This window comes from Tachysurus fulvidraco, chromosome 22 (genome assembly GCF_022655615.1).
Source record: "Tachysurus fulvidraco isolate hzauxx_2018 chromosome 22, HZAU_PFXX_2.0, whole genome shotgun sequence".
NCBI classification, from domain to species: domain Eukaryota; kingdom Metazoa; phylum Chordata; class Actinopteri; order Siluriformes; family Bagridae; genus Tachysurus; species Tachysurus fulvidraco.
This window is the reverse complement of record NC_062539.1, coordinates 3,384,393-3,407,304: the sequence shown is the minus strand read 5'-3', so window position 1 is coordinate 3,407,304 and position 22,912 is coordinate 3,384,393. Positions and strand designations below refer to the sequence as shown.

At 41.8% G+C, this 22,912-nt stretch overlaps 2 protein-coding genes and 1 non-coding gene across 6 annotated transcripts in view; 2 read left to right on the top strand and 1 right to left on the bottom strand.

The window, feature by feature from the left end:
* zcchc2 (zinc finger, CCHC domain containing 2) overlaps window positions 1-12,634 on the bottom strand; it is a 28,966-nt gene extending 16,332 nt beyond the window's left edge. For 3 of the 4 annotated variants that reach the window (XR_007139101.1, XM_047806321.1, XM_047806319.1), the window contains exons 1-3: window positions 11,639-12,634; window positions 8,043-8,148; window positions 7,863-7,933 (exon numbers count right to left, since the gene is read on the bottom strand). Coding sequence is in view for 3 of the 4 variants with exons in the window: in XM_047806321.1 (XP_047662277.1) it covers window positions 7,863-7,933; window positions 8,043-8,148; window positions 11,639-12,307 (846 nt within the window). In the remaining variant the exon portion in view is untranslated. The remainder of the gene's footprint in view (window positions 1-7,862; window positions 7,934-8,042; window positions 8,149-11,638) is intronic. The other variant, XM_047806320.1, reaches the window with a different exon arrangement.
* A 1,036-nt stretch (window positions 12,635-13,670) lies between these two features.
* Window positions 13,671-22,912, top strand: part of si:ch211-106n13.3 (vWFA and Collagen domain-containing protein) — a 32,929-nt gene continuing 23,687 nt past the window's right edge. Inside the window, exons 1-9 of the mRNA XM_027166125.2 lie at window positions 13,671-13,956; window positions 19,413-19,976; window positions 20,974-21,139; window positions 21,230-21,455; window positions 21,544-21,717; window positions 22,371-22,448; window positions 22,544-22,555; window positions 22,641-22,724; window positions 22,858-22,911. Coding sequence (XP_027021926.2) covers window positions 13,671-13,956; window positions 19,413-19,976; window positions 20,974-21,139; window positions 21,230-21,455; window positions 21,544-21,717; window positions 22,371-22,448; window positions 22,544-22,555; window positions 22,641-22,724; window positions 22,858-22,911 — 1,644 coding nt within the window. The remainder of the gene's footprint in view (window positions 13,957-19,412; window positions 19,977-20,973; window positions 21,140-21,229; window positions 21,456-21,543; window positions 21,718-22,370; window positions 22,449-22,543; window positions 22,556-22,640; window positions 22,725-22,857; window position 22,912) is intronic.
* Window positions 22,045-22,127, top strand: trnal-uaa. Its single transcript has one exon. It is a non-coding gene; the product is annotated as a tRNA-Leu (tRNA).

Below are 22,912 nucleotides of genomic sequence, written 5' to 3'. Positions count from 1 at the left end.
TTTCCACTTTTGCCGGCCAAATAATACAGAAAACGGCACCACAGCAAACAAATTTTTTAAATCCGCTTATTAATAGCATTAAAATCATGTGGAGCTTGTCGTATCCCTGTATGACTACAGATGCTACACCTAATTAAGAAAAAAAACAAAGTTAATCAATTACAGTTGATCGATTAAAATCTGCTGACCAATCAGGATCGAGAATTCAACAAGGCACCTGTATAAAAACGTGAAATTACTTGGCCTGTTTGTTTACTATACAAACAGGCCAACAAAGTAGAAATAAATATTCTAACACAAACTACACACAAATAAACAAACACACACACACACACACACACTGCACAGATGACGACACGTAGTTTCTGTAACAAGACCTTGATCCTTTAAGCAACAGCACGTTCTTCTACCTGCTACATTTAGAACAAGGCAAACAGCTAAAAGTGGGCCGTTCGGGGTGACTAGAGGAATCCCAAAGGCATTTGTAAACTAGTTTAGATTACGGTGCATGTGTGGAAAATATTTACACATTTTACACACCATCCGAGTGCGATGGCAAGGATGACGGAGAGGCTGCGATTGAACTTCTGAGCTCATTCTTGTACAGAGTGAGTCATGGCGGAACATTTCTGTGTATCCCAAAGGAATTCGCAAGAGGTCGGGGGATGAAAGTTTAGTTCGGTTCAGTTCAGGACACAGTGCGCTGACATTACATGATGATACAATTCTCAAAGCAGAATTGAGGGATATCGCAGACATTTGCATGAAACAAAGCAAAACAAAAATGAATAAGTGGCGTGCCTGTGACATTTTCTGGCACATGTAGCCGCAGTCAGAGTCAGTAAGAGGATGGATGTAATTATAGCAATTCCTCATCCCCCAGACGCCAACAAGAGGGTGTCGAAGGGTTTATCTGCAACGCTGAACAGCCTTTCAACGCCGATTCGGCCCCGAGCATGAAGTAAACATTAGTTTCTGGCTTTTTTTCCTTGCTGGAAGAATGATTGCAAAAGATTATTCGGGTCTATAGTGATGTCTTATTTAATAGCAGGTTAGCCTGTAGTACAGGCTCGGCGACTAGCATGGAGCAGGCCCAGGGAATGAAACCTTCACTGGCTGTGATGGCAGTGATGTATGACCAGCTTCTGCTTGAAATGCAGGGAAGGCTGAGAGCGAGAGGAAATCATTTCCTGCTCTTTTGAAAAGCTGGCGCGAGCCGGGATTCCTCGTCCTAACTTCTCCCAGTCCACCTCTCCACCCCCGATCCACCTCACAATCCTCTGGAGATAAAACGGGAAACGAAGGATTACATCAAGTCTATCTTCCACGCCGAGCCAGCAGGCGCGAAGTGAAGCGGTCAATCTGTGATTTTGGCTGTTTTTCAATCTCACACACACTCACAAACAGTGTGAGGTCTGAAGACAGGAAGCCGGTCGGTGGAGACCGGGATTATGCAAGAGCGAGCTGGAATTTGAACTGCCATTAAAACACGTCAGCCACCTGAACTGCCCAAATCTAGCTATTAAAACAAAGTTACTTTTCTAATAAAATAATCGTGCTGTCGAATTCTCACGTGATTGGTTAGAAGAGATTTGTTTGTTTCTATGGTAACAATTTACCTAGGCAAGACAATCCACTCCATCCAACGAACAATTCGAGAATTTCATATTTTTATAGTTTTTTATATAGTTTTCTTATATAGTTTATACTTTCTGATTATTTTATTCTCATTTTATTTTTTTGCTTTTTTTTTTTTTTTTTAATACTTTTTTATATTCTTATTCAGGACAGTTGCATAAAGCATTTCACTGCATATATCGTACCCTGTATGTATGTGCATGTGACAAATAAAATTTTTGATTTGATTTGAATTCTCAATACTCATATTTCACATTTTTAATTCAGTGTCAACGGTTTCCATAAAAGTAAACAATGACGTAAAAACGTTAAGAAAATAACAGCGTAAACTGCTAATAATATTAAACGTACAGATTCAGACTTAAATGAATCCACCGTGTCGCCGAAAATACTAAAGTTACGGCGGCCATCTTGGACGATCCCACTTTTTTGGCTCCACCCACTAGACTTTAGGGGAGGACGGGCTGTACCAAAAAGATCACAGCTCGTATGAATAACATTGATAAAAATAATTAAGCACGATTTTTATAGAACAGAATTCGATTTTTTTAAATTTCAAGGGATTTTTTTGCTCCTTAGCTTTAATATGTACAAGGTCTAGAGTAATAAAACATTCTCAGTCAGGAGGAAAATGTCAATTTGATGACGAGCAACGAACACAGCTGATAAAAATCGGGTGCAGGTTTATTACTGCTAGATCCTCAAACAGATTTTCCTACACAGGAATAACGGCTTCTGCTAAGCCTGAGCTAAAGAAAGATGGATGAATTGGCTAGAACACACTCCCCCGTGCCACATACAGGCAAGCAGATGGTACGGCCCGCCAAGCTCCATCTCCCTTCTCATATTGTGTGTGTGTGTGTGTGTGTGTGTGTGTGTGTCTCCCTCCTTTACATGCCTAACCCTTAGGTATCAGGCACACCAAAATACAGTCATACAATAAATATTATACTGTGCTGCACCTCTTGATACTGTTGTTTAATTCCTGTTTAGCTCTCCGATGAGAAGACGGTCGTATGTGTGCGGTCGTGTACGTGACCTAAAATCTGAATTTTATTTTGAAATATTTCATTCCTCGGCAAGACTTTCCGTCCCTTTTCCACGTTACTTTGATACCATGCTAGCTACCTATATGATGTGGATAAAATTGACCTAATAGCATATATACTCAATATATTATATTGTAAAAGTGTGTAAATAAAAAGCACGCTTGTTTAGCTAGTTAGAGTTTGAGTAAATTTAGCTACTTCCTTGTCAATACACCGTATTGTAGTGCTAGCCAGATAGCATTTTTTTTTTAAAGCTAACCGACTTCCATTTTCTTTGAGGTAAACTAGATTATTTTAATAGCAAACGATTTGGAATTCTCAACAATCCAGCACACACACATGACATGTGATTCCATCTGACTTTGGTGTAACAACGTTTAGAATTATATTGGTCATTTTGCCCAATTTGCTGTTAATAATTGCTGGAAAAAAAAAAAAGATGTCCTAATAGTGCATTCCCTCTCGCACCACCAGGCAAGGACATAAAAAGCGAAATCCCCCGAGATCCACCAAGCTCCCTTTATCCCAGAGTGAATAAATCTCATTTTGCTCACAGCAGGAACTGAACCGATTTGCTGCCACACTAGATCGGTGCTCGCTGAACTCGTAATGACACGCGGCGGCGTCCGCGAACACTTCCACTGCAGGCGGTGTCAGAGCGACTCTCCATCACCTTGTGCTCAAGCCAAAAGAGGCGGGTAAAAGGCTAGTCACGTCCTCACAAGTGTCCTCAATATGTCTCGCCCACGCCTCCGGGCTCTAAGAACTACTACAAGATGGATGCGCTCCTCCCTTTGGAGCCAGAAGAAAAGTCAGAGGGATGCTCTTTTGAGCCGAGCCAAGGGCTGCATTTTTCAGAGGACAACAAATCAAAACCTACTGCTTTGATAGAAAAACTCCAGCGTTTATACGCCGGCATGAACGTTTCACGGATTTTCAGAGAGGACACCCGGAACAGTTTTTTCTGAGCAAATTTGGGACAGTCATAGCTTTAAGACAAGATTTGCTTATTTATGTCATTAAAGCTTATCTGGGAGAAAAATGCTTTAAAGTATTAAAGGTTTTACTTATTGAACACGAGGCAACGTTAACACCTTGTTTTCTGGTCAGTAGTGATGTCCCTGCTGACAGACCCGCAGACGCAAATCTGTCCCCGTGAGGTCTTTATCCCACAAATGAGGCGGCGTTACGAATAGAGATGTTTTTTTGTTGTTTTTTTTAAATGGAAATGAGGAAGAAGAGGCGAGATAACAAATCAGGAGATAAAAAGACAGAATATGCTTCTCAAACTCAATCACCTTTGCATCAACTTTCGTCCATTCGTTGGTATCAGTATCTCGATCCTCCTGAAACAGGAAGAAGACTGAAGATTTTTTCTTTAAGCACCAATTCATCTTTGAGATTCTACTTTTTTGTTTTTTTTGTACCTTGAATCGTGTTTCTGCACAAACGTGCCGTTACGACTTCCGATTCTGGATGGCACAATGAGTCGAACTTTGGGAGGACCGAAAAGGCTGAATACTGTTTTGCATGGTAAGGAAGCTCCTTTGTGTTAGGAAAACCCTTGCTGCTTCAGAATGACCTTTCCCAAGGCCTGAAAGAAGCTCAAAGTCCACCAGCAGACGTAAAAGATTAAAGGTGCTTATAATTATAAACGTTGCTGTCATTTTATTCCCGAGTGCCTTTCCGAACACATACTAACAACATATTCATATATATATATTTTTAATAGATCACAAAGTGCTTTTCTTTCTCTCCAACTATTTTTTTTTGACCTAAAACAGAGGCGGCCCAACTGCTTATAAATATTCATTAGCAGACTCCCATGCTCATTAATATTCATTAGCCAACTTGTGTAAGTTCTAAACGCATCTGTTACTTCACAACTTAGCCTGTGGATGAGTTTGATTGGAATACGAGCAAAAAAGGAGAGCGAAATATTCTTCTCTTGTGCAATGATGATTCTGACTCTTAAGCGTAAAAACCAACCAACCGTATCTGTGGACGCTTTGACCACTTTTAATTAAAAAAAAGTGAAACTTTTGGTTCTTTGCCATTTGGTTAGGTTTATTCGACCTGAACTGAACTGAGGAAATTACATTTGGTTCGCTATAAAAAAAAGTAAAATGTAGAAAAACCCTATTTATAATGCTAGAAATAGCCGTGGCGTGTTGCAGCACTTCTATTTTCATCCCACGTGACGCGACTCAAAAAACACTGAATGATTAGCACGGGGTAAAACCAGCGTTACAGGGAGAAGCAAACAGTCAACACTTAACTGGATTGAGAAAAAGCAACCTACAGAGAATTAAAGACTAATAAACTGCTGCCTGCATAGTTAGAAATCACAAGTCACACTTTAACTGTGAAAAACTATTCTTTCCGATAATCTCTAGGAATCCTATCTGCTCAATCAGCCAGGCCCTAGTAGGACATGTGTGTGTGTGTGTGTGTGTGTGTGTTTTCAGGGAAGGGAGGTCTTCCTGGCTAAACTTAGTCACTTTTTCCTCCCTCAGAAGCACAGCAGTGTGACCCTGCAACAATTACTGCGACAACAGTGAAGCCAAAAGCCAAAATAAGTCCTTAAAGGACCCTTTTTTTTAAGCTGCCCTCCTCCAGGCCAGAAACAGACAGAGAGAGCAGTATGGTGCTGAGCCATCCATCCACTCTCTCAGTCCAGACCAGAGGGACCATCCATTCTGTGAACAACCGGATGTTTACTGCTAAGTGTCCTTCTAAGCACAAAAAAAAAGCTAGCGCTAGTTTGCTATGGCATTGATCCAGCATGCAGGTCGTGTCATTTTCAGGCTTCATGTATAATGCAAATGGAACAAGGAAGCTCAAGTATGACAAGAACATCATCTGCCAAGCAAATGGGACACGTTAGAAGGGTGAGGAAGCCTTCGCATGCTAAAAATATCTGCCGAGGTTAAAGCTTAGGCTGACAAACACAAAAACACCTATTTACCAGATCTTTGGGCCTTTCGTTTGGTCAAAACCAAACGACGAATTCCCTCAAAGTTCCAATCAAGAGATCTGATTAATCCGATTTACAGTATATATATATGTATTTAGTGATGTGCACAAATCCACAGAATGCAAAGCTCATGAAGCAGAGCTCAACAAAATGACGACTAAATGGTGAAAATGCCTCACGGGGTTGCCAAATCCTCCTTACTAATCCCTCCTCCTATAAAGAGTACCATTAAATTTGTTCTACGTAAGTATCTAGTACGTTTTGTTTGACGTTATTAATTTGTCCTAGAACTCTCCCTCTCTCTTATAAGGAATTGATGTAAAATGCTGCTGTTTGTACAGAACTATCTGGATTTTTCCATACCAGCGTAACACAGATGTGTAAATTTACAAATGAAATCATTCATTTCCAGCTTTGTTTGAATACATATACATTCTAACATCGCAAAACAAACAAAAAAATAAAATAAAAGACACCCCTCTGTGGTAAAAAAAAAAATCACAAAGGTTTTGCTAGCTGATGTCTGAGATAAACGATTTAGCCGCATCATTCAGCCATGACATCTCAGAGACAACTTAAAGGTACAGTGACATCAGAAACAGCACAAAACTATCAGGAATATTAACTTTTTCCTCAGATGTGTTGGTAAAGTTCTACAAAAAGATTCTGCAGGATTAAAATGACACTAAAACACATCAGTTAGCATCAGCTGCTAACTAAGTAGAGATTAAAAAAGACAAATGTTTCTCGAACCTGAAGAAATCTGCATTTAAATGTTTAATCCTGTGGTTTAACTTTGGTCTACACACAAGTCTTCATGTATTTGTTTAAATAGATTGTCCCTATATTTTTGTCTGGAGCTTGTTAGCTATCTGGCTAGCATGGATTCGTGGACAGTCTACACACCTGTCTGTTAAAACGACTGTGCTCTTTTCCTGATGTGAGAAAATAAAACCAAGATAAATCATGAGTTTTATCGCATCTTTAATGTGATATATGCAAAATCCAACTGGCGGGAGAGAGAGAGATGATCGCCAGTTACAAAGGCCTCAGACAGATCCCAGAAATGACTTGAAGTGTTTTTTTTTTTTTTAGAGCAGATCGCCTTGTAATCTGATGGATCTGGAGCATTTTTGTAAGGAAGTTTTAAAAAAAGTCAAAAATCAAGATTTGGCAAGTCAATAGACTCTTATTACACACATTTTGAACAATGTATTGGACCAGGTTATCGTAAGTGTTTACTTTTTTTTTTTCCTCAAATAAAGTTCTCACAAAAATCTGTTTGGGTAAACGCTTAAACTTTTATATCCACTGTAAATACAAGCCTGTAGCATTGTAGCTGAAAATAACTCATGATTATTCATTCATTTTCTACCGCTTATCAGAACTTCTCGGGTCACGGAGAGCCTGTGCCTATCTCAGGCGTCATCGGGCATCGAGGCAGGATACACCCGGGACGGAGTGCCAACCCATCACAGGGCACACACACACACTCTCATTCACTCACACACACACACACACACACACACACACTACGGACAATTTTCCAGAGATGCCAATCAACCTACCATGCATGTCTTTGGACCGGGGGAGGAAACCGGAGTACCCGGAGGAAACCCCCGAGGCACGGGGAGAACATGCAAACTCCCCACACACAAGGCGGAGGCGGGAATCGAACCCCCAACCCTGGAGGTGTGAGGCGAACGTGCTAACCACTAAGCCACCGTGCCCCCCCTCCCTCCCTTAACTCTTGCTTATTGAGAATAAAATACTACTTAGTATAAAAACGCTTCGTTTTTTTTTGGACTCCGATTTTCTTTGATTATGAAAGAAATCTTTCTGTGCTATAGTACAAGCACACGGTGTAATGCCGCTCGATCTGTATAAAACAAACGTGCAGCGTTATGCTAACTGTCTACAGCGGTATAGAATAATCTGCTTGTTTATATGCAAATATATTCAGAATACTTAGAGTTAAAGAAAATCTCGTGAACCTTGTTTGAACAGAGCAAAATGAGTTAGGTCCTTAAAGCAGGGTAATCCACTGAAGCTCTTGTCTCTCGTGGCATTGAGTCAGCATAACTGTTCCTAGACTCCCTCTCTCAAACAAACACGCACACACACACACACACACACACACACACACATACACACGCAGTAGCTGACAGCTTGCTGTGGATGATGTTTTGCAGACCTACCTCAAAGCTGTACTCTCTGCTGTCTCCTGCCAGGGAGATCTCCTTCAGTTTGATCTTCTCGATGTGCACCACTGTAACATGAAAGAAAAGCGTCTCAGATTCAGAGTTCTGCTGCTGCTTGACTCAGGAATGGGAAACGTTATATCAACCGAGTGCAGGGAAACTCACGACGGACGGTACCTTGGCTCGGAGACATGCTGCTGAGGTGCTGGAGCGGACACGACGACCATGTTCTGCTCCCCTCAGGGTGCGGACAGAGCTCGTCCGGCCGGGAAAACGGACTCTGCTGAAGAAAAATAAAGTAGGCTGAGAAGACTAACATACTTAAAAAAAAAAAAAAAATCCATTATAAAACCCAATTTCATCCATTTCCATATAAAATATTAGATCATTTTCTATTTATATGTAGATATTTATATCTGTACTTTTTATACGCTTGCACAAATGTTCTACCTCATGCTAAATCTGTGATTTGACTCAATTCAATCATTTTTCCGGGGCGTGTGTCGAGTAAACGGAGTTTCTCGAAATGTGTTGCTTTTGGAAAACCTTTGCTGAAATCTCAACAGGAAGAAAACCAAGAAGAAATCTCAATGTATTGGACAATGTATTGGACCAGGTTATCGTTGATCAATTGTACAGAACTGGTAACACGCAAACCTTTTAAAATCTCTTTACACTTTATTCCATTAAGTCAATTAACAAAGCATCAACAAAGCTAAAATACCAAGGATAAATAAAAAATAAAATAAATAAATAAACAAACAAACATACATCACCGACAATCACTGGGTGGCTTAAATAACTGGCCAAAAAACACAGAGGCTAACATCCAGGGGCACTTTCTCTCTTTGGCCTCGGTGGTTTATCCACCATGTCATGGCAAATTGAACCGGACAGCCACATCAGCTAAAGGTCAGAGTGAAGGACAGGACAATCACTGCTTCATTCTGAACTCCAGGCATGCGAAGTGAAGTCGTAAGGGAAAGCAATACGGACACTCGAGCATTTGAAAGGACTCGGCTTAAGACTAATCCAACACTGATACGAATCTAATCCGATTTATGTATCACGTAAGGAGCAAGCCGAACACGGCGCCCTTTCTTTGTTGTTTTTTTTTTTTGTCTTGAACTCTTGTGTACATGATGCAAAAATAAAAAGACAGATTTCCTAATACATCTGGTGCATTTATAAACCTCTTACGTAGCCTGCAAACCTTCCAAATTTTCTGCTTTTTATGTGTAATAAGACTCCAGGATTTTCTAGAATGGGAAATACTTCCGAAAGTGAGGTAACAGGTTTAGATTTGAGACTCGGTTCATGACGACAGTCACGGCGATGGCGAAAAGGTTTAGGACAGTGAAGATCAAGGCTATTAGGCACTGCAGTACTCAGACATACACAGGATTAAATCTGCTGACCTGCACTTCCTTTTCTAAACTCAGGTGAGTCGTGATCACCGAGCTAACCAATAGGAAGCCTCGGGGTTTATCAGTGCCACACCTAGCGAACGAGGGGCATGAATGACAGCTGCTCGGCATGTGTAAGGTCATGTGAAACTCCTCAATCAGTCATCTGATAGCGGGGTCATGGAACACTAAGAAAAGTTCAGGAGAGGAAACAAGCCATAACCGTAGTTGTAGCTAAACAAACAAACCTGGGGGGAAATAAACGATAATCGTAGACAATCACTACGTGCGATCTACTTTGACAAATCTAATCAATTTGTATGGTCAGAATTGAAAGAAAATGAGATTTCTTCTTGCTTTTCTTCCTGTTGATATTTCAGCAAAGGTTTTCCTAAAGCAACACATTTCAAGAAACTCCGTCTACTCGACACACGCCCCGGAAAATTCCTGAATTGGGTCAAATCACAGATTTACCATGAGGTAGAACATTTGTGCAAGTGTATAAAAAGTACAGATATAAATATCTACATATAAAGTGTCACTGCTCAATACATTGAAACTTACAAACATCTGCAATTTGCTGTTGAACGTACTGTAAGGTCACGGGTTTAGATTTGAGATTCGGTTCGTGACGACAATCACGACGACGACGGAAAGTTTCAGAAACGCGTTCGGTTTTCCAGGCTGGTTTTATTTTAGAGAAGAGGACAGGATGTAATTGGGAATTAATATAGAACTCTGCTTGCATCAGGACATTTAACCTGGAAGATGGCGGAAAAATGAAACATTCTCGGAAAAATAAATTAAAGGTCCAGTCTGCGAAAATCCTGATTATGAAGTCATTGATTAATATTGGTATTATCTCATCACCCAGCTCTGATATCACATAACCCTAATGTGTGTTATGTTTATTTCGTTATGTTGTATGGTCATATGCTTGGTTTGACAGATTACGGCCTAGATTATACAGGAAAAAGTCTTGTTTTGACTTTTAATCCACCCCAGTTCTCGTGCCTTAAACAGGTTTTCCTTTTCTGAAACTCCTGACTCCTCGAACCAAAGCATGGAGCCAGAATGCAGGTTTTTCCGATGGATGTCGACTTCCCTGTAGCGTTTCCCTGGTCTCACACTCTTATTTTAACTTCTCAAAGGACCTGCTAATGAGCTGATGAGTCAAGTCAGGTGTGTTAGAGCAGTAAAAAGCCTAAAATAGGTTGGTGACACTGGGAGCACGACCGCGGAAAGACGGAATTGCTTCATTATGTTCCACAGCTGCTCGACTAACATTCCATGATTTTTGTTATTAAATGTTTTAAATGTCTTTTTTTTTACATTTTTGTAAAACATTTACAAAAGATGTTGTTCCCAAAAAGGAAAAAGACCTGATTTATAAAATGACCTTAAACATAATGAAGAATGGGATTTAAATGGCCATTTTTGCTGTATGATCAATCTTATATTCAGAACCGTTGGTTGCATTAGTCGCAGTTAGCAAGATATAGCTCACGTTAGCTAAATATTGAAGCAGTAAAAAAAAGCAGACTGAGTATCATGATATCAAGTTCACGTTATATCGTTATACCTCTGAAACACACAGCTCTGTTCACTGAGGATCGACACTAAAATGAAACAAGGAAGCACTTGTCATTTTTACTGGTACGATTTCATCTTTGAGTTTATCCGGAAAATTCAACGTTTACAACGTCTTTCATCAAAACCTTAACTACATTCCCGACTGCCTGCTGATAGAGCGATGCAGCGGCACTTTAATCACTAGTCCTTTAATCAGTCCAGCTCTCTTATCTCCTTATCTCATGTATACATTATGCTCAATAGAAGCTTCCTACACCTCATCTTTCATACTAATACCACAGTCGAAGCTATCGCGCTCGTCGTCTCGTATAACCGCAATGCATTCTGGGACGTCCGACGTTTGCACCGACGTCTTCGCTACTCCGTTTCTGTTGGCACAGATGTCAAATCAAGCAACGTAACATATAATTACATGTACATTTCTGTCATTTAGCAGACGTGGTATACAATTTATTTCAGTTTATACAACTGAGGGTTAAGGGCCTCGCTCAGGGGACCAGCAGTGACAGCTTGGTGGAGCTGGGATTCGAACTAACCGACCTTCTGGTCAGTAGTCTAACACTTTAACCACTAGGCTACTTATCACATCCCTATAATGTCCTCCTGTGACGTCAGAGAGGCATAAACACATGTTCTCAAGGGCATAACGAGAATACAACACCAACCCTAAGACCGGCACGACAACCGTTTAAAACGTCACGGATTATCAGTATAATAAACACGTGTAAAACGTTTCAGGATAGACTTTTCCTTTAACGTTACTGTACGAGTTACCAGTGTTTGTGTTGCGCATGCGCAGTGACTCAGGCTCCTCTCCTCCAGTAACGCGTCCACTCGCTCGAGTTGCGCGCGCACGTCCTCCCTCTGGTGGAAAGTAAACGCCGGGTGTAACGACGCCATGGCGAACAGCAGCGCCAGCTGCTCCAGAGGAGCCGGTCCTAACTCCGGGACATGTAGTCCGACCCCGCAGCAGTGCAGCAGGTCGATCCGGCTCAGCGTGCCGTACAGAATCGCCGCACACTCCCGGTTCTTCGACCCAAGCAGAGAGACACACACGAGCAGCCGCGACAGCACGACCGGGTCGCTGACGTCAGTGAGGAGTCGCAGGTCGGCGGGGTTGTTCGCACGGACCTCGACGTCGCGCAGGATGTGGAAGTCTTTCCGCGCCAGGTCTTCGAGACACGAGCCGAGGAATCGTAGTTCTAACGGCTGACACATGTGGAGTAACCCGCACATGAACTCCACGCGTTTAGCCGGACTGAGCCGCAAGCCGAACCACTCAAACACCGCCTCCTTATCGAGCTGCGTCGGTCCGCGGCCCGCGTCGGTGTCCAGCGCGGGGTTCAACGGGACGTAGCGGCGCGCGCCGCTGTTATTTTCCCGTCGCTCGCCGTCGGCCGCGTCGTTTTCTCCCTCCGCCGCTGGCAGCCTCATCTTCAGCATTATCACCTACCGCTGATCGCGCATCGGTCACGGAGATCGTCTGCCAACTGACTTCTATACATTCGCCACGGAATCGAGTCGGAATTTAACCGGGATTCGTTTTCTTTCTCTTCCTTTCCGTTGGAGCGACCGTGACTCGCTAGTTCAGTGTGGTCACTTCGCCAGATTACTCGCTCAACCGAGCCTCTGTGTCAATCAAAAGCTTAACTCCTCCCACTCGTAGATCAACAGCAACCGCCGGGTCCTAAAATCTCCAAGTTCGTACCGAGTCGTACTTTGGACGTAACGCGATTTAGTGAATCACGCGACAAGCCTGCTGTTGCTAGGCAACTGGGAAACACGGACTGTCCAGCTAGCTAAACATTATCAGTGAAAACAAGAACACTGAGGAGGAAGAGGAGGAGGAGGAGGAAGAGGAATATACTTTAGTGGCTGAGAGATGTGAAAGTCTACACACTTAAAGCAGCACTGAATAAAACTGTAAACACAAACAGAATTGTTTCCTCATGCCGATTAAAATATGGGAGATTTGCATATTACTGTTTCTTGTAAACACAAATACAATCGTAACCTAAGTTTTAAAAAAAAGTTTTTTTTTATTGAGCAACCATAAAGAATTTGTGATCAGTCCAAAAGAATAAAACATTATTGACATTTCCCCTAAATGACTAAACTGTAGTTTATGGAACAGTAAAAGCTTTGTGTTGAGTTTCTTTTATTAATTGTATAATATTTATATTATATAATATTATTATATGTTATAATATTAATTCTCAGGAACGTTGCAAGTTCAAATAGTTAAAGTTCGCATGGATTTATTAACAAACAAATCAGAAAGTTATGTGTAAACAGACCAAAGAGATGCAGCAATGGATGTAAAAACAAAACCTTTAACATTTACAAAACTTAAACGTGTGATTATTAATGTATTATTGTATTAATGATTTAATGTTATTTCCCCAGAACGTTTTTAACAGCATTTAACAGCAGTTGCAACACATGATGTTTTTGCTTAACACAGGACGTGGGAACGCTGAGCATCGAGAGAGCTGCAGAGATGGATGTACAAACAAATCCTTTAACATTTATAAAACAAATAATCACAACATGCGATTTCTCTCATGCGAATCGGCTCGAGAATCCGCACACTGTGACTCCTGGATTGATCCAAAAAAAACGAGATCATATCAAAGGTTCATATCAAATGTTCATCCTGAACATTGTCATGTTTTGTGTAAAGCAACACATCACATCGTGCAAACACAAAGAAAATGACCTGGGCAACTTCCACAAGCTCTTTCAGCTTTTCTGTAAATATGACCCCAGAATTAATAGATTTGGTGCCGTTCCTAAGATTAAGAATATGGCTGGACAGGATCTACAGAAGGATCTCATCGATGCCATGGTCTCTCTGCTGCTACGACACATAAAGCAGGAACTACACAGCACTGAGACGACATATTATGCCATTTTGGCTGATGAGTGCTTAGACCAGTCCAAGCGCCAACTCGTGGCAACGTGTCTCAGATATTTATGCAGGGCATCTATCCGAGAAAGAGTCGGCGGCTTCGTGGAGACCGGTGACACGTCAGCAGAAGGGATCGCTTTGAAAATCCTGCAGATCTTGGAACCTATTGAATTGGATCCTGGTTTGTGTGTAGGCTTCGGGTTCGACGGGGCCACTGGAGTGTCTGACGAGCAAAGGATCCTGTATGTGTATACTGTACGTGCACAGCCATTCACATCGTCTGATCTCTGTGCTATGTGAAGTCTCGAAAGGATGTCCAGACTTCAGAACTTTTTTGAAGCCATCAAGTCGCTGGGTTTGTTCTTGATACATGGTTCACAAAGACAGGCTTGGTTTATAGAGATCCAGAAAGAGATGTATCCAGATCGGCCACTTCTTGAACTCGACTGCGGTGCTTATAGGCAGCAACAACATCAACATGTGACTGACATATTTACTTTGTTTGATATCGTTTTGGAAATGTTGGAAATGGAGGGCAGGCTGGGCTTGAGGCACAGTCCCTTCTTCAGCAAGTTCAAACCAAGAAATTTACATTTCTCCTCGTGGCCTTGCAAAATGTTTGAGGTGTCTGACTTCCCCAGCAAGGGCCTGCAAAGCAAGACGCTCTCACTGAACAAATGCATCCATTCAATCTAGTGCCTGAAGCACAATCTTGCCAATTTGAGCCGCAGTGGGTTTGAACAAATCTTGACAGCGTTAAATGAGCTAACGCACGTAAACAAATTTGAAAAGTGAGACGTTTCATTTTCAAGGAAACGAAAACTCCAGAGTCGTGACGACTCGTTCGTAGCTTCGTCCTTGGAGAAATCCAAAGGAGTGCGCTGTGCCGACGACCCGCGTGCCCTCCGGTATTAAACTCTGGACTCCCAAATGAATGAACTGGACAGAAAACATTTGACCTGTCTGCAAATCCCATAGTGTTGAAGTCTCAGATGCAGAGTTGTTTGATTTTCACAAATTTTACAACAAACATCATCGTCATCAGGACAGTGTCTTTCCTTAATAGAAGTTTTTGACACGTGCAGTGAGGAAAACTTCCCAAGCTTGCGTCTCTTAGTCCAAATTCTGCTGACTTTACCAATCACAGCTTGCAAAGCGGAACAAATTTGTTCAAGCGTGAATAAAATCAAGACTGTGAGTCGGAGTACGTTGCTGACAGCACAGATGAATCCTCTGAGCCTTCTGTCCTTTGAAAAAGTTTAGAAAGCCCTTTATATCACAGGGCAGTAAACTGGAACCGGTGAACCAGCCCTTGGTAACGTGGACGATGATTCCTGTTTGATTTGATTTGCACACATAGGTTATCAGTTCCACCTGCTTTAATTCACCCATTTGGTCACTGACATTTTTTGTTTTATCACATACTCAGATAATATCTGCTCCCAGGATGCTTGCTTTCTATTGGACAGATTAGAACTCTGTGCTAACTGGATTCCTGATAAAAATGAGCAATAGGCGTAGCCAATTGGGCACACTGGGTTTATGTGAGCCGTGGGTGGAGCTACAGGTCAATCAGGATGGTATAAAGAAGAAAAAATGACCTACATTAGAAAAAAATCTATTTTATCTTATGTTTAAAAAAAACCATACCTCAAACGTAACATTTTAGGTGTCGTCATTTGTGTTTGTGAGCAGTGGGCGGGGCTAAAGGTAAAACAAATTGGCATATGGAGACCAAATGGTCTTTACTGACAATTATATTTCAGTATTAAAAGAAAAGCTTGCTTGTGTGTTTTGCTATAGCAAGAGCTTAAAAGCGTGGGGCACAGTGGCTTAGTGGTTAGCACGTACGCCTCACACCTCCAGGGTTGGGGGTTCGAGTCCCACCTCCGCCTTGTGTGTGTGGAGTTTGCATGTTCTCCCCGTGCCTCGGGGGTTTCCTCCGGGTACTGCGGTTTCCTCCCCGGTCCAAAGACATACATGGTAGGTTGATTGGCATCTCTGGAAAATTGTCCGTAGTGTGTGTGTGTGTGTGTGTGAGTGAATGAGAGAGTGTGTGTGCCCTGTGATGGGTTGGCACTCTGTCCAGGGTGTATCCTGCCTTGATGCCCAATGACACCTGAGATAGGCACAGGCTCCCCGTGACCCGAGGTAGTTCGGATAAGCTGTAGAAAATTAATGAATGAATGAAGAGCTTAAAAGCAGGATCACTGGACTAATCCACAAATGTTGGCGCCTCTGATGTACAATCATTAAATCATTCATAATTCAGATTTGGTAGATAATATTTATTTATTTATTTATTTATTTATTTATTTATTTGTTAGTTAATCAATTAACTAACAAATTAATTAAAATGTTACACTATGACACTATGTTTAACTTTGCATTAATTGTGTCCACCAGGGGGCGACGTTGCATCGCAGCTGGACTTTAAATCTGCCTGAAAATATTACCTTATTTCTGAAGACTCGTTATAGAAGGAATCATATCTTTCTCCTAATGCACAGATCCTGAAGAGCCCCTGTTAGTGTTTTTTTCATGCTCTAACAAACCCACTTCACCTGAGGAAGTACACTTTATTAGCTGATTAGTGCACTAAATGAAACCTTTTTATGACATCAGAGATAAAGTCATGGAACCTAAACTACCAAAAGAATCTTTATTGAAGAATCATAAACAGCAACGCATATTGACCCTACTGTAGTTGCCTCTTCACTTCACAATTGTTCTCATCTTAAGGTGTGTGTGTGTGTGTGTGTGTGTGTCTGTGTGTGTGTGTGTGTGTGTATGTGTATGTGTATATGTGTGTATGTGTGTATATGTGTCTGTGTATGTGTGTTTTAAATCCTGCTCATGAGGATACCATATTTGTTAGTACATGCTATTTTCTGTTAATGAACATGGTCTTAATTTGAGCATCATATTTAGGCCACTGTTTGTTTGTTTGTTTTGCTTTTTTTATCATGATAGACTCACCTCCTGCATGCAGTCTCAAGCCTAGCGCTTCACATTCGTACTCGTATTTGTATCTGTTTCTCTCCTTGATCTTGTGAATCAAGTAGAAATGTCCAGGACAGAAGGTACTACAGGAGCAGAGGGTCTTAATTAGGAAACATTGGTTCAGTCACAATAACACTCTTATGACATGAATCACCTTTGAAAATTTTATTATTTCTTTACAGCGGAAAGCAGAAACAGCTGCATTCATACATTCATAAAGCTAAAATGTTTTTAATTACAGCTAATTCTACCATGATGTCATGTATATTTGTTTGTCATGTAAACATAGATCTTTGTGTGTTTGTGAGAGAGAGAAAGATGTTAGAGATGATATTCAGCACATTGTAGTCAGTCACTTTAATCATTTTGTGGTCATATTAAGTTATATTAAGCATTCAATATTATATTTCTTGTGTGTAAAATCACACCTACAAACTACAGAACTGCAAGTTACATTATAGGTCCTGGACATCCCCCAACCTGCATCGACTGTTTAATCTTGTGATGATGTGGTGACATAGTAAGGTCTTTATCACAGACAGTCCAACCGGCATGTTTTTTGAGGTGTGTGAGGAAACCTGAGATCCCAAAAGAAACCCATGTGAACATGAGACAGAAACTCCAACAAGACAGGCACCTGAGCTCAGGATTGAAATATTGGAATCTTCAGAGCATGAATTATCGACTGACTGGCATCTCTATATTATCTGTAGTGTGTGAATGAGTGTGGGTATGTGTGTGTGTGGGTAGGTGTGGGTGGGTGTCCCGCACCTTGTCCCCCGAGTCCCCCGGAATAAGCTCAATTATAGAAAATGGAAGGCTGGATATTTAATTATATATTTTAATTGTTATTCCTGGCATTTTATTAAAATTATCATTAGATTCAATTGGATTATTTATGCCTCCTCTTGTTTTTGAGCAAATGTTTGGTTTAAATGGATTCGATTTAATTGACTAGTCAAACTAGCTTATAAATATAATAATCACAGACCCTCACCTTTACCTCAAATGACTCGTCTCTATCTGTCTCAGTTTCCCACCTGAAAATTTCAGTGTGGTTTTCACCACCAGTAAGCCCACCTTTGATTTGAAATAGCCGTGCTAATAAAACTTTGTTTGAATAGAGGATTCGAGTGCAGGTCTTTGGATGTGTAAATAAACATGGGGAAGGGGGAACTGTTTTAAATAGCACTTCCCAGTCCGTCCCACCTCGTCTCCTTTTTGTGGTTTACGCTGTCTGTATTATCCATATCCACCCCGTCTGCACCTTATCCTGTAAACATACCTTTTCATTCAGAACCTCGCTGGCCGAGAGCACTGCGGCGGTCGGTACATTTTAACGCTTACCTTGAGTAAATGTAAGTAGCCGACATCTGTGTTAATGTATTCAGCCTAAACTTGTGCAAATATTTTGTTTTAGTCCAACATCGTGTCTGGGGAAGAACAAGAGCATTGTCCTTTTCTGAAGAGTAAAAGAACATCCTAAGATAGGACTGATCTTAATAGGCTGCACCAAATAGTTGACAGTAGGCCGTGTTGGTTGTACTATTTGTGTCTTGAAAGCGTGTAGCCTTTCTTTGAAGGTGGTTTTTGTGGAGGGGCTGAACACACACTCCTCCCTTTCTCTCTCTCTCTCTCTCTCTCTCTCTCTCTCTCTCTCTCTCTCTCTCTCTCTCTCTCTCTCTCTCTCTCTCTCTCTCTCTCTCTCTCTCGGAGCCCTCTCACCCTCTCATTCAGAGCACTGAGGTTATACGTCACTGTCTGCGTAGCTATAAACACACTCCTGCATCCCTCTTTCCATCCCACTGCACGTCTGCACAGTGACTTGTGTCCATGATGAGCACAGCTGCTCTAAACTTTTAGATACTCTTCTAGGAAGTTCCAGTGATTTGCAGAGTCCTTAAAAAAGAGGGTGAGTAATGGTGGTCTACTACTCAGGTTGATTTATCTCAGAAAACATGGAGCTGTTTCTCAGCGAAAGTTCTCTAAAGTGCAGAAGAGTAGATGAGATAGCTGTGAGTAGTAAAAATATAAACACTTCGAAGTGTCCATACTTTTGTTCACTCCCAACAAAAGAGCACTGACTACCTGGTACAGGTGTATTGAGCTACTGGAGAGAGCAAAATGAAGGATTGTCTGGGGTTCTCTGATAAACTGCTGTAGGGATTGGTCTCAATTTAGATTTCCAGATTGATGTAAAGATGTTTTTATTTATTTATTTATTTTTTTACATGCTTTTGCAGACTGATCTTTGGAGGTAATACCAGTCGATGACTCATGTCTATCCTTTTACATACAGGAATTCTTCCCTTTTGCCAGACCCCATTGACCTATAATGAGGAAATGTTATTTGGAATCGTTAATTATCTGTCTGTTCCTGACCCACACCAAAGGACATGATCAGGAGGACAGTCAAGCCGGTTTGTTACTATATTGCTTCAACTAATATTTTCTATGCATACTTGTAATCCACATTATTACTTTGTTTCCCATATGGTGAAATTCTATCGATTTTTTCCCCCACTATTGGTATGTGATTTGACCGTATGCTTTGCTTGCCATATTTGCCTTGATCTTTTTTGGAAACCCATTGTACATATACACCTCTGGACAAAGGTTTTGCTGGACTTGCAGGTTGTAGCACCACATCCAATGACTTGGTGTACATCATCGATGGCTCGTCAAGTCTTGGCATTGCTGACTTCAACACAGCCAAGCGCTGGCTCATCAACATCACCAGTGGCTTTGACGTGAGCTCCCAACACACTCAGGTGGCTGTGGTTCAGTACAGCGATACGCCACGGCTGGAGATCCCGCTTGGGAAGCACCAGGACACTCAGACCCTTCTGAGGGACATCGCTGCAATCTCTTACCTTGGTGGGAAAACCCAGACAGGCCGCGCCATTAAATTCGCCACTGACCATGTGTTCTCAGCTATAAACCACACCACAAAGACTACCAGGAATCGCATTGCTGTGGTTCTGACGGACGGTCGATCTCAAGACGATGTGGTGGATCCAGCAATGGAGGCCAAAGCACAGAACATTGTCCTGTTTGCTGTGGGTGTAGGAGATGATATCACCAATGCTGAACTGGTATCTATGGCCAACAAACCTGCTTCCACTTATGTGCTGCATGCAGAGGACTACACCTCCATTGGGAATATAAAGGATGTGATGGAGCAGAAACTTTGTGAGGGTGAGTCAAGCTCCACTGGGTCATTTCTGAGAGAGAGAGAGAGAGAGAGAGAGAGAGAGAGAGAGAGAGAGAGAGAGAGAGAGAGAGAGAGATAGAGAGAGAGAGAGAGAGAGAGAGAGAGAGAGAGAGAGAGAGAGAGAGAGAGAGAGAGAGAGAGAGAGAGAGAGAGAGAGAGAGAGAGAGAGAGAGAGAGAGAGAGAGATAGAGAGAGAGAGAGAGAGAGATGACCAACAATTGAGTTGTTTTTGGCTTCAAGGGTTTCTGAGGCCATACACCATCTAATCGTCAGGATGAGCTGTTAAGGGTGATTTGGAAATGATGGTACCCGCCTCAAACACTGTTTAGGGATGTGTGTTTGTATGGGAAGGATGATGAAAGGCTGATGATGAATGATTTATATTTTGTGTCCTCTTATTTTTACGCGTGTCTTCAAGCAGTGCAACAATTACCTTAATAGCTTTAACAGCACAATGAAGTTAATTCATTTCAAATTATAGTATTTGAAGAAGTTTTTTTAATTGTCTTCTGGGACAGTCCTTCAGCCGAATATTTGTTTCATTCTAGCTCCCCGTGCATCTGAACCAGGATTTCAGAGGCTTTCAGTTTTCTGATACTTTGATTAATAACTTAAATGGAACAAACACTTGGCCTGACTTTGAATCCTGGGTTGAGTTTTAGGTGATATATATTTTAAGTCATCAGTTGCAACAATTACATGGGAAGTCACTGCTCATTGGTTAAGATTAGAGTTCAGTGTCTGCACAGAATGTCATGGGATCGATCCATGTTGTCAAGTGTCAAACCCCATCACCTCCAGTGAGCCCTATATTAGCTGGCCTTGTACCCTGAGTCCAGCTTCTGGGTGATATGCAAAGAAATGTACAGTAATTTGCTGTACTGTACTACACTATACTGTATACATGACTAATATACAACCTTCATCTTTGAACCTACCACAGAACTGTGAAGTAACTAATCTCGTTTGTTTCACTCCCAGAGTCGGTGTGTCATTTGAGGATCCCTGGTACCGTCAATGGACAGAAAGGATTTGACCTTATGAGCATGATGGGGATTGAGGTGGTAGCTAAAAAGGTCCAGGGATCTCTCATATCGGAAGCTGCTTACCTCCTGAACCCTCGCTTGAACCTTTCACGCAGCACCAGGTAACAGCCAGCACACTGGACTTGTAGAGCTGTCTACATATATAGTTAATGCTGACTCATATTGACTGAAATTCATTCTGTCCTTCATAGAGAGATCTTTCCAGAAGGCCTGCCTCCTTCGTATGTGTTTGTGGCCACTTTGCGGGTGAAGAGCCCAGTTCACCGCATGAAGTTTGACCTCTGGAGAGTGTTGTCTGAAGAAGGTGTCAGGCAAGTCGCGGTGACCTTAAATGGCCTAGACAAGTCAGTCACCTTTACCAGTACCAGCACAATGAAGAAAGAGCAGACTGTCATATTTAATGACCGAGGCATTAAGGTCTGTCAGATTTCACAAAAACGTCTGAACACATATCTGATCTATTATGCAATGCAACTCACTCTGTCCACTTTTCTATCTACTACAGAGGCTTTTTGACACAGACTGGCACCAGCTGAAGTTGCTGGTGAGGCCCAAACGTGTCACTTGTTTTGTAGATGACATATACGTCGAGGAGCAGCTTTTGGATGGAGCTGTCCCCATCTACATCAATGGGATGACACAAGTGGCTAAAAAAGTCAACATAGAAACCACTGTTCCAGTAGGTGGTTCCATGAATATTTAGCTCTACATGCTAAACATCTTGTTTTTTCAAATGCATCTGGACCAAATATACTTGTTATATATATATCCTAATACGAGCTACTGTATTGTGCTACTATAACTTATTCTTTGTTAGCATTGTGCACATTCATTTGGGTAGTCCCCCAATTTAAACAATTCCCTGATTTAAACAAAGCCACTAAAAAGGCAGCAAAATCAATCGATATCAGTCTGTTTATGCCCTATGTTCAATGACTGTTAACCCCATTAGCCTTTAAGCTAATCTTGGCTTAGCTTAAAGGTAAGCTAAGCTAAGCTGGGGAACACCAGGATGGCTGAGTGGTTAAGGCGTTGGACTTAAGATCCAATGGATGAATGTCCTCGTGGTTTCAAACCCCACTCCTGGTATACGTCAGCTGTATTAACTGTGGATCTGGCAACATTATAATGGAATCTAATGGAATGCTCTGGGAATGTGGTAGCTCAGTGGTTAAGGTGTTGGGCTACTGATCGGAAGGTCATGGGTTTGAACCCCAGGTCCACCAAGCTGCCACTGCTGGGCCCCTGAGCAAGGCCCTTAACACAGTTGTAAGTCACTCTGGATAAGGGTGTCTGCTAAATGCCGTAAATGTAATCTGGTCTCCTCCTTAGATCGACTTGCAAAAGCTGCGGCTCTACTGTGATCCTCTGCAGAGCGAGCGAGAGACAGCATGCGAGATCTTCTCGGTGGTAAGACCATGTTCACTGTTTACCTACAGCGTTTAACACAACTTACTTCACTACAACTTAATTCACTTTCTATCTTCCCCTTATGTCTTTTACAGAAGGATGACAGGGTGAGTCTCCAGTCTACAGATATATCATACTTATAAGGAATTTATTTTGGGGGTGTTGCTTTTAATCCATGTCACACATTTTTAGTGTCTTACCGATCGATCTCGTCCTGTGGAGGGCTGTGATTGCCCCAGTGGTAAACCTGGCCCACCAGGCCTACCTGGACCCATGGTGAGTCATTGATTAATGGGTAGAAAACTGAATGGATAGATGAATAAATTCATGTAAGGATGTAGTTGTGATTTTAATCAATGTATAGTTTTAAAAAATCTGATTTGATATGACCTGCTGTACATAAACACAGGGCTTCAGGGGAGAGAAAGGTCGAGAGGGACCTCCTGGGCCGGACGGAAAACCTG